Source organism: Lontra canadensis, unplaced genomic scaffold, assembly GCF_010015895.1.
Source record: "Lontra canadensis isolate GAN:19392208 unplaced genomic scaffold, GSC_riverotter_1.0 scaffold9, whole genome shotgun sequence".
Classification (NCBI taxonomy): Eukaryota; Metazoa; Chordata; class Mammalia; order Carnivora; family Mustelidae; genus Lontra; species Lontra canadensis.
This window is the reverse complement of record NW_022631003.1, coordinates 18,650,821-18,667,090: the sequence shown is the minus strand read 5'-3', so window position 1 is coordinate 18,667,090 and position 16,270 is coordinate 18,650,821. Positions and strand designations below refer to the sequence as shown.

General features: G+C 37.1%; 1 protein-coding gene across 1 annotated transcript; it reads left to right on the top strand.

Moving 5' to 3' along the window:
• The first annotated feature begins 2,041 nt into the window (after positions 1-2,041).
• On the top strand, positions 2,042-2,965 carry LOC116866422 (taste receptor type 2 member 43-like). Its single transcript, XM_032855412.1, has one exon. The coding sequence runs from the start codon at positions 2,042-2,044 to the stop codon at positions 2,963-2,965; it is 924 nt and encodes a 307-aa protein (XP_032711303.1).
• The last annotated feature ends 13,305 nt before the right edge of the window (positions 2,966-16,270 follow it).

Here is a 16,270-nt window from a genome sequence, read left to right as displayed (position 1 = left end):
CCCAGGGTCCTAGGATCAAGCCCCACATCGGGCTTCCTGCTCAGCAGGGAGCATGCTTCTCCTTCTCTCCCTCCCCCTGCTTGTGTTCCCTCTCTTGTTCTCTCTTTCTTTGTCAAATAAATAAGTAAAATCAAAAAAAAAAAAAAAAAAAAAAGGTGGGCCTAAAATGAATTTTATTCATGTGGATATCCAATTTTCCCAGCATCATTTGTTAGAAAAATGAGACATCATCTCTCCCATTGAATTGACATGATACTTTTTTTGAAATCAGTTAACCATGAATATTAGGGCTGATTTCCGAACTTCAGTTGTGTTTCACTGATTCATATAAGTCTATCATTCTGTTAGTATCACACCATTTTGATGAATGCAGCTTTCTAGCAAGCTTTGAAATCAGGAACTGTAATTTTCCAAAATAGGGATTGCATTGAATATATAGATCATCTCTTCACCTAAAAAGATTCTTCTCTTGCTGGATTTTAGTTCAGCTGGTTCTCCTTCCTTGCACAGCTCTGTGATTTTTTGAAACAGAATTTCAACAATTTTTTACTCTAATCCCAGTTATTAACAGGAGGAAATCTTGTTTTTTCAACCTGCTACTTTGAATTCGTTAATGAAAGTTCTTGCAGGTTAACTCTGAAGCATGGAATAACAAAGGATCAAATAACAGTCCTCCAGGCCTGCTCTGTACCGGAAAGGTAAAAGGAAAAGCACTTTACACAAATCCTGTACTAACTCCTCACAAAGATCTGAAGAGGATATAATCATCTGCATTTTATTTGATGATTTGACTGAGGCAGACAGTAATTTTTTTTTAAAGATTTTATTTATTTATTTGAGAGAGAGAAAGTGAGAGACATAGCACGAGCGGGAGTCGGGGGCAGAGTGGGAGGCAGACTCCTTGCTGAGCGGGGAGTCTCTTGTGGGGTTCAATCCCAGATCCCAAAATCATAACCTGAGCTGAAGGCAGATGCTTGATGGACTGAGCCACCCAGGTGCCCTGGCAGAGATTAATTTTAAAATAGATTAGAAACATATGATGCAAAGAATCTGGGTTTTCCTTCCTGGCAGTCCAACTCTAAGATCCTCTGCTAAAATGAGTTATATTATAGTATAAAAGCTGGAGCTGAATAAAATCCAAAGGTAGAGGCTAATTTTAACATCTATTAATCTTAAAATATTAAGTAATCAAAAATGAATCAAACTGAAAGCAAACAGAATATTTATAAATAGAGAAGTCCAGACTCAACAGTGGAAAGCCATGTTCTTTTGAAGTTTCCAAGGGATATTTAGAAAATTTCTAAATGTTTTAATTAAATAATACTTAAATATTAAATAGACTCAAGAGAGAAACTTAATCAAAGACTTAACCATGAGAGATATGTTTAGTAACTACAAATATTGGACTAAAAAGCCTGAATGAGAGAAAAGATGGATTTAAACCTGGATGATCTCCCTGAAATTCATTTTCCATTTTGAAAATTATAGGACACGAAATGTCTGGCTGGCTAACTCAGTAAAGCATGTGACTCTTGATCTCAGGGTTGTGAGTTTGAGCCTCACATTGGGCATAGAGCTTTATTTAACAATTAAGATGTATATTGTGTTTTGGGTGTTTCAGTTTTACTATACAACAACTAGAGTCGATGAACACAAATTATGAAGAGGTTAAACGAGAAAAAATGGCAAAACACTGAAAGACAATACGACTTTATTTGCATGTTAGCAAATGAGAATTCAGCTTTCATTTTAGCATCCATTATGAGTTTTCCAGCCTACAGCAAAGACATAAGGTGTATGAATAGAAGTTAATTTGAGCTGTTTGAGGAATAACTCTGGTTTTTCATCTAGACAGCGTCGAGCTCATCTATTAGCATACCCTGGTGCTTTCCTGCTTGACATTGATCACAGAATTTAAAAGAAACAAGAACTTTCCTGGACACTCAGAGATCAGCAGCTTATAGAATATAAGGTCAGAATATTCAAGGAACCACAACCAGTGACATTAGACTTGACTTTTGGTTTGTTTTTCTTACTAGACATGGTAACTTTTCTACTGAACATTTTCGACATCCTCATAATAACAGAATTTGTTCTAGGAAATTTTGCCAATAGCTTCATAGTGGTGGTGAACTGCATTGACTGGGTCAAGAGACAAAAGATGTCCTCAGCTGATCAAATTCTCACTGCTCTGGCGATCTCCAGAATCGGTTTGCTCTGCGTAATGTTAATAAATTGGTATGGAACTGTGTCGAATCCAGATTTATTTAGATTGGAAACAAGACTTCTGGTTCATATTGCATGGACAGCAAGCAATCATTTTAGTGTCTGGCTTGCTACTTGCCTCAGCGTATTTTATTTGTTCAAAATAGCCAATTTCTCTAGCTTTATTTTTCTTCACCTCAAGTGGAGAGTTAAAAGTGTAATTCTTGTGATACTGTTGGTGTCTTCGTTCTTTTTGGTTTTTCATGTTGCGGTGGTAAGCATATATGAGCTGACGAAGGAATATGAAGGAAACATCACTAGACAATCCAGATTGGTGAACATTGCACGCCTTTCAAATATGACTGTATTCACGTTAGCAAACTTTGTGCCCTTTGTTATATCCCTGACATCTTTTCTGCTGTTAATCTTTTCCCTGTGGAAACATCTCCGGAAGATGCAATCGGGTGGTAAAAGATGCAAAGATCCCAGCACCAAGGTCCACATAAGAGCCATGCAGACTGTGATCTCCTTTCTCTTGCTATTAGCTGGTCACTTCCTGACTCTAATTGTCACTGTCTGGAGTTCTGAGTGGCTGCCGACCAAACTGTTCTACGTGTTTTGCCAAACTTTTGGATTTGTGTATCCTTCAAGCCACTCATTTATCCTGATCTGGGGAAACAAGAAGCTAAAACAGGTCTTTCTGTCTGTTTTGTATCAGGGGAAGTACTGGCTGAAAGAACAGAAACTCTCAACTCCATAGACCAGTAAGAAGTAGCATTGTGTGTATTCTGAAGTTTGTTAGCACTTGATACCTCCTACTGGTTTTTCCATAGTGTATGTTATTGAGTAATTTTCAGAGTTTTACTTAGAAAAGTCTTACTTAAGCTTATCACATGAAAGTATATATGTGTATGTATGAAAAATGTAAGAAAGATTGGAAATAATATACCCTTGCCAATTTTTTTCAGGTAAACAATCTAATTATGCATATTATTATAAGAAATTCCAGAGAATTATGAAGCCATGTGTATTTCAAACCCATTCACAAAGGTATGATGAAATGAATGAAAATTATGCATTTTTCAGAACTGACAAGTTATCTTGGGATGTCATTGCTCTTTTTCATTGTAATTTCTATCACTGTGTGTTTAGATTTCATTGTTTGAATATCCAGTCTTTTGCATGGTAAGAATATTCAATTCTAAATCACTCAGTGAGGATGAATGTTTGGGGTTAATATTATTCAACCCTAAATTCTTATTTCATGGTTAATAAAGAGCAGTTAGGGCTGTGATTAAGAAAGTAGTACAAATATTGCAAGTAAACATATTCCAAGTAAATTTTATATATGTGTACAATAAACTCTTCTGACGAATACTTAAAGAAAAGGGTGAAAAGCTTAGGAAGAACTGAGTTCTACAACAGGGATAATATGAAAGAAACATGCTCATGACATCTTTTTTAAAAATTTAAGAAATTTTTAAAATTTCTTTTTAGTGTTCCAGAATTCATTGTTTATGCACCACACCCAGTGCTCCATGCAATACGTGCCCTCCATAATACCCACCACCTGGCTCACCCAACCCCCCACTCCCCTCCCCTCTAAAACCCTCAGTTTGTTTCTCAGATTCCACAGTCTCTCATGGTTCATCTCCCCCTCCAATTTCCCCCAACTCCCTTCTCTTCTCCATCTCCCCATGTCCTCCATGTTATTCCTTATGCTCCATAAATAAGCAAAACCATATGATAATTGACTCTCTCTGCTTGGCTTATTTCACTCAGCATAATCTCTTCCAGTCCTGTCCATGTTGATACAAAAGTTGGGTATTCATCCTCTCTGATGGAGGCATAATATTCTGTAGTATATATGGACCATATCTTCTTTATACAGTCGTCTGTTGAAGAGCATCTTTGTTCTTTCCACAGTTTGGCGACTGTGGTCATTTCTAATATGAATATTGGGGTACAGATGGCCCTTCTTTTCACTCCATCTGTATCTTTGGGGTAAATACCCAGTAGTGCAATTGCAGGGTCATAGGGAAGCTCTATTTTTAATTTCTTGAGGAATCTCCACACTGTTTTCCAAAGTGGCTGCATCAACTTGTATTCCCACCAACAGTATAGGAGGGTTCCCCCTTCTCCACATCCTTTCCAACACATGTTGTTTACTGTCTTGTTAATTTTGGCCATTCTAACTGGTGTAAGGTGGTATCTCAATGTGGCTTTGATTTGAATCTCCCTGATGGCTAATGACGATAAACATTTTTCATGTGTCTGTTAGCCATTTGTATGTCTTCTTTGGAGAAGTATCTGCTCATGTCTTCTGCCCATTTTTTGACATGATTACCTGTTTGTGTGTGTTGAGTTTGAGGAGTTCTTTATAGATCTTGGATATCAGCCCTTTGTCTGCAGTGTGATTTGCAAATATCTTCTCCCATTCCGTGAGTTGTCTCTTTGTTTTGTTGACTGTTTCCTTTGCTGTGCAGAAGCTTTTGATCTTGATGATGTCCCCAAAGTTCATTTTTGCTTTTGTTTCCTTTGCCTTTGGAGACATATCTTGAAAGAAGTTGCTGTGGCTGATGTTGAAGAGGTTACTGCCTATGTTCTCCTCTAGGATTCTGATGGATTCCTGCCTCACGTTGAGGTCTTTTACCCATTTCAAGTTTATCTTTGTGTATGGTGTAAGAGGATGGTCGAATTTCATTTTTCTACACATAGCTGTCCAATTTTCCCAGCACTATTTATTGAAGAGACTGTCTTTTTCCCACTGGATATTTTTTCCTAGTTTGTTGAAGACTATTTGACCATAAAGTTGAGGGTCCATATCTGGGCTCTCTACTCTGTTCCACTGGTCTATGTGTCTGTCTTTGTGCCAGTACCATGCTGTCTTGGTGATCACAGCTTTGTAATAAAGCTTGAAATCAGGCAACGTGATGCCCTCAGTTTTGTTTTTCTTTTTCAACATTTCCTTAGCAATTTGGGGCCTCTTCTGATTCCATACAAATTTTAGGATTGTTTGCTCCAGCTTTTTGAAAAATGCTGGTGGAATTTTGATCAGAATGGCATTGAAAGTATAGATTGCTCTAGGCAGTATAGACATTTTAACAATGTTTATTCTTCTGATCCATGAACATGGAATCGTCTTCCATCTTTTTGTGTCTTTTTCAGTTTCTTTCATGAGTGTTCTGTAGTTCTTTGAGTACAGATCCTTTATCTCTTTGGTTAGGTTTATTCCCAGGTATCTTATGTTTCTTGGTGCTATACTAAATGGAATTGATTCTCTAATTTCCCCTTCTGTATTTTCATTGTTAGTGTATAAGAAAGCAACTGATTTCTGTACATTGATTTTGTATAAAATATGTTTTATTTCTCTTTGTTGTCTGATTGCTGTTGCTAGGACTTCTAATACTATGTTGAACAAGAGTGGTGAGAGTGGGCATCCTTGTCGTGTTCCTGATCTCAAAGGGAAGGCTGTCAGCTTTTCCTCACTGGGGATGATATTCGCTGTGGGTTTTTCATAGATAGATTTTATGAAGTTGAGGAATGTTCCCTCTATCCCTATACTTTGAAGCATTTTAATCAGGAACGGATGCTGTATCTTGCTCATGACCTCTTTTTAATGCTGTTATGAGTTTCCATATGCAGTGGAATAGTCATTTCTTCTAGTTTTTGTATGAATACAGACCATATTTGAAGTTGAGATCTGATTTCAAATATTTCAGTTTTCTCTTAAGCCACCTCTGGGTCTCGAATCGCCACACAACTCAAACACCTTCTGTTTTTAAGATTCTTTTAAAACTTCAGTAAAGACTTAAATATTCCTCATCAAAAAAATACTATAAAAATAGTAAAGAAATTATGTACTATAATTCAATATACCTTTTTGCATACATTAAGTGGCACCTGTTAAGTCCATGTAAAAATTAAAGGGGGCTTCTTAAAGAGATGTTATATTATAATCTTTGAAAACGATGAAATGAGAGTGTGTGTTGGCATATTCAGTGATAGAGAGTTCTACTGTAGGAAAGAAATATGTAAGGTTGCTCAACAACCGAATTCTGCATGACCGTTATTTCTTGGTGTTAGGCATTGTAACAATTTTCTACATCTTAAGATAAATCATCTTCACATTTGCTGTATCTGTTTGTTTATTATCTGTCTCACCTAGTGTAACATACACTTCGAAAAAGTGAGGATCTTATCTACTGCTGACTCTTAAAACTTACAAGCCAGCCATAAAAGTGTTGGTCAAAAATGATTTTTTAGGGGCACCTGGGTGGCTCAGTGGTTAAAGCCTCTGCCTTTGGCTCAGGTCATGATCCCAGGGTTCTGGGATTGAGCCCCGCATCGGGCTCTCTGCTCGGCGGGGAGTCTGCTTCCCTTCCTCTCTCTCTCTCTGCATGCCTCTCTGCCTACTTGGGATCTCTATCAAATAAATAAAAAAAAGTCTTAAAAAATTAAAAAAAAAAGATTTTTTAGGAATGCCTGGGTGGCTCACTGGAAGCATTGCCTTCCGCTCACGTCATGATCTCGGGGTCCTGGGAGGGAGCCCAGCATCATCCGGCTCCCTGCTCCACCGGGAGCCTGCTCCTCCCTCCTCCACCCCCCTGCTCCTGTCTGTCTCCCTCTCTGTCTCTCTCAAAAATAAATAAATAAATCTTTAAAAAATGATTTTTTTAACGAACAAGTTAATGAATGAATGTGTGAACTTTTCGAAAACTGGGAAACCAATGAAAATAAAATGTGTCATAAAACCTTCAGATGCCATGCATTCTCAGCTCTGGTTTCATATCTGCATTTCTTAGAGCAGAAGACTGGCTATCCCATATTTCCTAGGGAAAATATCACTAGAATATTGTCTTGGCATGACTATTCCATATGTGTGAAGTGGAAACAAGGTGGAATGCCAGTTAGACAGCTATCACAATAATTTTTAAAAAGCATGTAAAAGATTTTGTACATTTGTATTTTCTCTATTGCAAATGTTATCTTTTTACATGATTTTTTTCTAGCTGGGTATTGGATACACAAAAATTGTATTTGATTTATTAAAACTGAGTTAGTAGCTGTTTTACTAACTCAGCTGCCTTAGTAAAATGTTATTTTTGATATAACATTTTCTATACCCTTTCCAAATACAATTTTTATTGTTATAAATTCACATAAAGTAAGTAAATAATGATTGTATAACTCATTGACTATCTTATCCTGTGGCCTCTAAAATCCAATTAAAGTCAGGGCTCAAAATGATGACATTTATTTTGGAAGGTTGAGTCTGGGACAGTAATAGGGAGAACATATGGATATGAGACAAGAGAAGATGTAGAAGGTTGTGCTGTGTTGTGTCACTCTGGCAGCTAGCCTCTTACAGTGTGTCAAGAGACAATATGGTAGTCTGCCTATGTATGCACATGGCACACAATTTTTCCAAGAGGTTCCAAGGAGGAACCACATGTAGCATTAGTCCACGGAAGAGAGAGAGGAGGGGGGAATGTATCTAATCAGCTCATTTTTGTCTTCTATTTCCCATGGGCCAAGGTTTACCAAAGTGGGATTAATAACTCGTCTCACCTTGCCTCTTGGTGGTCATTTTGAAAGCCACATTTCATAGCCTACAGTGTAGTGTTGCTTTCAAATCCCAAAATGGAAGGATAATCTGGCTCCAGCATGGTGCTGACCAGAAGAAGAGGAGGCAGTGAAGGGAATCTGAGAAAGCACACAGGTTTGTGTTCCATGCAGTCCACCCTTGTGTTACTCACATGTACTCACGCCCTCAAGTCATGGAGGCTTTCTGAATGTACGCCTTGTGCAGTGGCTTCTCATTAGACGGGCTTCATGCTTGGTTTAACGTTGTGCTCTTGTCATTTTGTTTTTCAAGCAGATGAATTAATAAAAAATTTTAAGAAATTTCTCAGAATCATGAAGCTGCTTAATTCTAATTATCCTTTCTATATTATTAGTTTCACAGTCGAGAATTCTTGAATTGCATTTACCATTATTAAGAATATATAATTTATATTTGGAAACAAATTGTATTTGCCAACATAGCTTTTAAATATGTAACACAGTACATTTTAATTTTAATGTGTAAGATTACTAAATCTTGGCTGATTGGCTAATGATAGTTGTTTTTTTTTTAAGATTTTATTTATTTATTTGTCAGAGAGAGAGAGAGAGAGAGAGAGCGCACTAGAGAGCACAAGCAGGGGGAGCAGCAGGCAGATGGAGAAGCAGGCTTCCTGCTTAGCAAGGATCCTGATGTAGGACTCAATCCCAGAACCCTGGGATCGTGACCTAAAGGCAGACATTTAACCAACTAAGCCACCCACGTGTCCCTGATGATAGTCTTTTAATTGTGTATAACTTTCTGGGAGATTGGTATTTTTATTATATTTTATCAAGTACCTCTATTTTGCTGGTGAATGGAAAACAACAGATTATAGTACAGAAATTTAGAGTAACTCTTGAGTAACAAACGATTAGTGTGAACTTTGAATCTGTTTATATGTTATTAATATTGGTTGTATGACAGCAATGAAAGCTACATAGGTAAAAAATTTAGAATAAATTAAGTTCAAGGGGCAGAGTAAAGAGAGACAATCATGGTCACGTGCCCTGTGTTCAATATTGTGAAATCTTGAGTATGACAGGATCTGTTTATTTTTACAAATGAAAAATTCTTTAAAAAAAAAAGATTTTATTTATTTGACAGTAAGAAGCACAGCGAGAGAGGGAACGAAAGCAGAGAGAATGGGAGAAAGAGAAGCAAGCTTCCCCCCAAGCAGGGAACCCAATGCGGGGCTCGAACCCAGGACCCTAGGATTGTGACCTGAGCGAATGGCAGACTCTTAATGACTGAGCCACCCAGGCACCCCACAAATGAAAGATTCTTGACACATGGCTTACATTCACAAAGAAATCTCTTCAAAGTAAAGCCTTTGTATTTGAAATAGATCTTCTTGTCCTCCTGATGAGGATCACTCATTCATTCACCTATTCATTGAATAAATATATGCTGGACATCTTTTCTATGTGCATTTTGGAGACATTTTAATAAAAAACATTAGCTACAAAATAAAACAAAAAGTGAGCTTATGTAACAGGTAGCCACTAAAAAGAGTAAGTTATGATATTTACGTGTCAGTTAACCTGTACACTTCATTACTTGTTACTACTTCACATGTGCATAATACTGTTTTTCATGTGAAGAAACTGACTTCCTGAGATATTTCATGACTTGCCTCGTGGTGCATAAGGATGCAAGCACAGAGCTAACGTGATCCCCAGTAGAGTGGGGCTCCTCCCCAAACTCAGTCAAAGTAGCAACAGGAACAGGCTGCTTATAGCCACATCTGGTATCTAGTGGGAAAAGCATATAAAAATATGTAAATCTGGTGCTTATATTAATAATTCTTAATTTTATCTGTGATATTTAGTACCTGGTTAATGTGTCTACAAAAAGGTCATTGTATTTATTTGTTTGTTTGTTGAGTTAGAAGCCAGTTGCCTTATGAAATTGTCTCATGGGCTCTTTTAAGGCTCATTCTCTTGACTTTTGCAGATAGAAAGTGATGTCATTTGCATATGATGATTATTTTACTTCTTTTTTGGATTATTTATAATAATTATTATTATTTTTGGTGTTGGCTTTTGTGATGAAATACCCAAATTTTAGATTAACAAACATGTTAGGTGTGTGTATATATGATGTTTTATAAAATAAAATCTTAAATATTTTGTATGTTTATAAATTTTATATATTTTATCCTATGCAAGAGTTAAACCTAAAGGAAATAAATGAAAAATGGTTGAAAATGCATGGATAAAGATATAAGAATGCAAATGGCCAAAGGACTGCTAGTTGCTTTCAAGTATTTATTCTTTCCTTCTTGGTTAATGACAAAACCCTAATATTATCTTGTGCATCTTGGTGTGCAAACCATTTTTTTTAACCAAAATAATTTTTACTTTTTACTTTTACTTTTTACCAAAATGTTAAAACCCAAAACTTTGGGTTTTATTAGTTGATAAACTTCTAGTTAAATCACTAATATGATTTTACTCATTTATTTAGCTTTATAATATGAAGCTGAGTTCTGAACCAATATACCAACCAAACACAAGTTGGTAAGCCACACTGATATCAATGAAATAATATTTTAAGGTGAAGGTCATCACTACTGAAATGTGAGTCAACATTTTGTTCATTTTAAAAAATTAGATTCATTCAACTTGGTACTACATTTTTAAAAGCGCTCATACCCTAATCATTATCTCTTGTGTACTGTTGTTTCCTTTTATTAGTTTATATATTTCTCTTTCAATAGTGATTACACCTTAAAAATTATTTTGCTTACTGTTTTAAAAATTACATATTGACAAAGTCTTAAAGTGAGATTCACATATTTTCTCCCATATTTTTAATGTACTTCAGGCCAAGTGCATGGAGGGGTCTTTGGGGTTAGCATTATGTATATAGCCCAGAGTTTGAGACTTTCCAGCAGTTCATTTTAGAATATGTTTATTTAAAATCAGTTTCCCTTGGCAGTGCCTAGATAGCTCAGTTGGTTAAGTGGCTGTCTTCAGCAAGGGTCATGATCCCAGAGTCCTGGGGTCGAGGCCCACTGTCAGTCTCCCTGCTCAGTAAGAAGATTGCTTCTCATTTTCCTTCTGCTCCTCCATCCCACTCATGCTCTCTCTCTTGTTCATTCTGTTTCAAATAAATAAATAAAATCTTTAAAAATTAGGGCACCTGAGTGGCTGAGTTGAGTAAGTGACTGTTACTTCATTACAGACCTTCTCCTCCTGTCCCCACTTTCCACTTTGAATTTATCTCTCAATCCAAACGAAAACACGTCTTAACATGAGAGAAAGAGACTTTTTAAAAGCTACTTTCGATAGATTAGGGTCCTCCAGCAAGAAATGCTACATCTGTGTTTGCCTGTCTTCTTCTTCTTGTTCTCCTTGTTCTTGTTCTTCTTCTTCTTCTTTGAGAGGGAGAAAGCAAGAACAGGGAGGAGCAGAGGGAGAGGGAGAATCTGTAGCAGGGTCCATGCTCAGCACAGTGAAACCTGACACAGGGCCTGACATAGGGTTCAATCCCAGGACTCTGAGCTCATGACCTCAGCTGAAATCAAGAGTTGGGTGCTTAACCAACTGAGCCACCTAGGTGCCCCTTGGCTGGCTTCTTTTAGTCACTAGTAAATGTTGGCATGGGGTGAGATATTTGATTTGCATGAGTCTGCTTTGATATTTTAATCCTGTATGTTAACATAGATTGATGGCAGTGGCCAGATTGCCTTTCAGACCCACAAATCATAATCACAAGCTACTTTCTGGCAAAAAAAAAAAAAAAAAAAGAGTGTGAGAGAGAGTAATGACAAAAATATAAGAATTTGATACTGGGATGAAAACATCAACATCTGTGCTATAAGTAGCTAATGATTTACAGTACTCTTAACAAGTTTGGGAGGAAGTAGATTTAAACTTGGGATCTTGGATAACTGGATAGACAGATGATGCCAAGAAGAAGGAAAGTTAGCTGAAAATAATATTCCCTACCCATAATTAGCAGTCCTGTTGAAAACTGGACATGTAAAGGAAGAAACCAGAATATTGGAAGAGAAAGAACTTATTCCAGCTACTGGAAGTCTTCCTATGCTTCCTTGGAGTATTTCATAAAATACCTGGGAGTATTTTATGTTGACCTTCAAAGTAACTCACTCATGACAAGGAATCGCCCAAAGGATCATATAGGTAGTTCCTAGCAGTGGTCGAGTGACCTTGAAATCTAGAGGACAAAGCTGTGACACTTTATGGAGAAACCAGTAGAATCTTTTTTTAATACTTTATTAACTATTTTTATTAACATATAATGTATTATTTGTCCCAGGAAATCAGTAGAATCTTGACAAATACTTGCTAGCAAGGATGTTCAGAATAAATAATCTCTAACTCTAAATAATACATGGGAAGACTCAGTTGACAGCTGTTGCCCAATGTCTTCAATAGTTCTACGTTTTGTGAGCAGTCTCTTCCAAACTGAGTAATGACTAACAATGCAATGTAGAAGGCAGAAGTTAAGCAGGATTATCCTGAAAGGGTAACTGCCTCACCTCCTCTCCAAGTAACAAATTTAATATTCCTTCCTTAGCACTAGAAATATTATGGGTATAGGGAACCCTAGATTGACTGTATGATGATCAGAGGATAGGTAATTTGATCTCATTGTCACAGACCATGATAGATGCTGTGATTCAGTAGAGTCCACAATCTTTTTTTTTTTAATATTTTATTTATTTATTTGACAGAGAGAGATCACAAGTAGACAGAGAGGCAGGGAGAGAGAGAGAGAGAGAGGGAGGGAAGCAGGCTCCCTGCTGAGCAGAGAGCCCGATGCGGGACTCGATCCCAGGACCCTGAGATCATGACCCGAGCTGAAGGCAGCAGCTTAACCCACTGAGCCACCCAGGTGCCCCTAGAGTCCACAGTCTTGAGCACCTTATGTAAACTTGATCTTGGTGACAGGCATTGGAAGAAAAACCTCCCTGAATTTATTGCATTTCTGCATGGCCTTGGTCTTCCTTTCTGAGTAAAGAGCATGCTTGATTAGCAAACAGCAAGACCAGGGTCAGAGCTAGAGGGAGGTATGCAAGGCAACTAGGGGGCAAAGCTTAACAAGCTGCTTGGTCTCATGGTCCCTCAAGTGTATGCTCAGCACTTGATTAAATACCTCCTTAAATTTTGTGCCCTAGGTGCCTTTCTCGCCTCCCTCTAGACCTGGCGCTGGCCTAAAGTCTTAGAATTTTAAAATGGTGTGTCTCTCTTGGTCAAAGGGCAGGTTGTTTAAAGATAGAGTTTCCTTCTCTCCCCAGAGAAATTTGCTTACATTCCAGTGTGAGGATAAGGTCTCTTTCTTTTCCCCAGAAGGGAAGATAGATCATCCACAGTGGTCAGAATTTATAAGATCAGAATTTCCTGATTTCAGGATTCCCCTGTTATTGCCCCTCACTGCACACACATGTGATATTTGGCTGTCATCTTACCTCCCTAAGAGGATTGAATCTAGGGAATCCAGTGCCATGATGTTCCTCTGGCTAATGCTTCTCTGAGTAATAAATAGTCTAATGTCTTCTGTACTACAAATGGCAGGCTAATTTATTAGCTTACAATAATTTTGACAATAAGGTTGGGGCAGTGGCAAATACAAGGCCTTCCAGAGAGAAGTTCAAGGGCTCTGCAGACTGATTAATAGTATTTGAGGAAGTCCATAGGAATCATTAGCTGGTATATTAACCAAACTGCATAGCCATTTAGTTAATAAAGTATAAAGTATCTTCCATTTTGTTGCTTATTAATGAATAGGATTGAGAAATGGTTAATAGTTGAGTGAGCTGGTAGTATTAAAACAAGCCTCCTACCCAAATGGCACTTTTAGTTTTTGCTCTCTGCTATAGATAGAGGATTAAGGATTCCCCAGATCTGGTACAGACCTTTGGGTAGACCTAAAATGTTGAAAATTTATTCAGTTGAGCCATAAGCAGCCACTGAAGTGTTTGAATTCAAAAGCAAATGTATTTTGTTACTGGCACAGAGATATTTTATCTGGATATCTCTGATCCGTTCTTCCCCTCAGCTCTGACCTCTGTTTCTTAAAGAATTTGGGTTGAGGTTGAGATTTCTCTGCTCCAAAGACCTTATGAACTCATCCAAATATGTTTCAAAATACCAAGAAGGGTAAGAATGCAAACTTTCATGGCGCTGTTGAGTACAGGAGCTCAAGTCACCATTCTACTCAGTTCTGGGGGTCTGGAAGGAAAAGTGCCAGGCACTGGTGCTGGGGAATAGAGGATGGAGCCACAGTGATGTGTGAAGGGACAGAAAAAGAGAAACCCTGAGTCTGCAGACTCTACAGACACTGGAAGATGCACTGAAAAGGAGGCAGACATTAGGACAAGAGGAAAAAGAGCCTCCCTGGATGCTCTAGCCATTCTTCTCAACCTAGCCTCATTCTCTTGCATTCCACAAATCTGCAGCCAGAAGATATCAGGACCTCCTATCATAGCCCCGAATAAGCAGATATTTTAACTCTGCTGTTCTTATAAGGGAAAAGAAAAAAAGAGCTGACTGGGTTCAACTGGTAAGTTTTGAACAAACATTGCCTTAAAAGAAGTTGGACCTTTTGGGACTACTCAGTGTGCTTTCTTGTTGTTGTTGTTATTTTTCATCTGTATGTATAGTATGATGTTAAGTACATACACTTTTGTCTCATAAGTGCCAGAGAGAGTCATCCAGAGGAAAACTGCAAGAAGGAAAATGTGTCAGGGGGACAAACTCCCCTCCCACTTGCTGCCAGTGGGTAGATCAAGATTTAGTGTGAGTGCCTTTATTCTCCGATGTCCAAAATTTTCCTTATAAAACTTTTTGACTATCAGAAAGAGAGCAAATCCTTGTATATTTAAAAAAAAAGAGCAATTTTCAAGAAATAAAACCATCAAACAATGCTAACTCTCAAATAATTTAGATATGGAAATGATCAGACAAAGAGCATGGAACAGTTGTTACAACTATCCTCTATGGGGTAAAAGTAGACACTTTCCAAATACATGGAAAGAAAATATTTTCTCAGTGGAGAAACAGAACCTGTACAAAAGAATGAAATTTAAATTTTAGAACTGAAAAACATAAATCTGAAATTTAAAAATGACAGGTTTAATCAATAGCAGAAAGGAAGTGACAGAGACAAGAGTCCATGCTCTTGAGTATGACTTAATGGAAATCATATAACCTGAAGAGCACAAGATACAATAATTGAAAAGAAAACAAGTAGAACTTCAAGGACATGAAGGACCATAACAAATGACTTAATGATTTTGTCATCTGAGTCCCAGAAGAAGAGGAGAAAGAAAGTGGAGCTGAAAATCTATTCAAAGAAATAATGGCTGAAAACTTTTCAAATTTGGCAATAGATATACACCTACAGGTTAATAAAGCTTAGCAAACCCCAATCAGGATATATATATATACATATATATATATACATATATATATATGTATACATATATATGTATATATATATGGAAATCTACACTGGAAAATATTGTCAAATTTCTCATAATTAAAGATGAAGAAAAATTCTTGAAAGCAGTGGGGGAGAAATAATATATTACTTATAGGGGAAAACAATCTGAATATCAGTGGAAGTATCATTAGGAACCATGAAGACTAGAGGGAGTGGCAGAGTACTTTTAAAGTATTAAAAGCAAAGAACTATCAATCCAGGATGCTGTATCCAGTGAAAATACTCCTCAGTACTGAAGAGGAAATCAATTCCTCATATGGAAGAAAACTAAGAACTTGCTGCTGACAGACTTATCATAAAAGAGCAGACGGACTTACAGATACATACAAAACGTTTTATCCCAAAGTGGCAGAATACACATATTCTATGCTCGTGATTGGAAGAATTTATATTGTTAAAATGTTCATATTACCCAGAACAATCTACAGACTCAAGGTAATCCTTATCAAAATTTCAATGGCATTTTTTACAGAAATAAAATACCCCAAATTTGTAAGTAGCTGCAAAAGATCCAAAGAGTCAAAAAATCTTGAGAAAGACCAAAGCTGAAGGCTTCATGCTCCCTGATTTCACATTTATATTACAAGAGTATAGTATTCAAAATGGTATAGCATTGGCATAAAAATGTACATATAGATTAGTGGAACAGAATAGAGAGTGCAGAAATAAACCCAGGCCCATATGGTCAATTAATTTATGACCAAGAAGGCAAGAATATATAATAGGGAAAGGAACATCTTTTAATAAATGGTGCTAAGCTAACTGGAGAGTCACCTCCAAAAGAATGAAACTGGACCACTATCTTACCCTGTACAGAAAAATTAATTCAAAATGGATTAAAGACTTGCATCTAAGACCAGAAAGCATAAAACTCCTAGAAGGAAATATGGGTAATGAGCTCCTTGACATTGCTCTTAATGATAGTTTCTTTTTGGATTTGACTCCAAAAGGAGTGATAACAAAACCAAAAATAAACAAATGAAA

What these genes read in the sequence shown, in the direction of transcription:
- LOC116866422 (XM_032855412.1), top strand. Translation starts at nt 2,042, where the DNA reads ATGGTAACTTTTCTACTGAACATTTTCGACATCCTCATAATAACAGAA.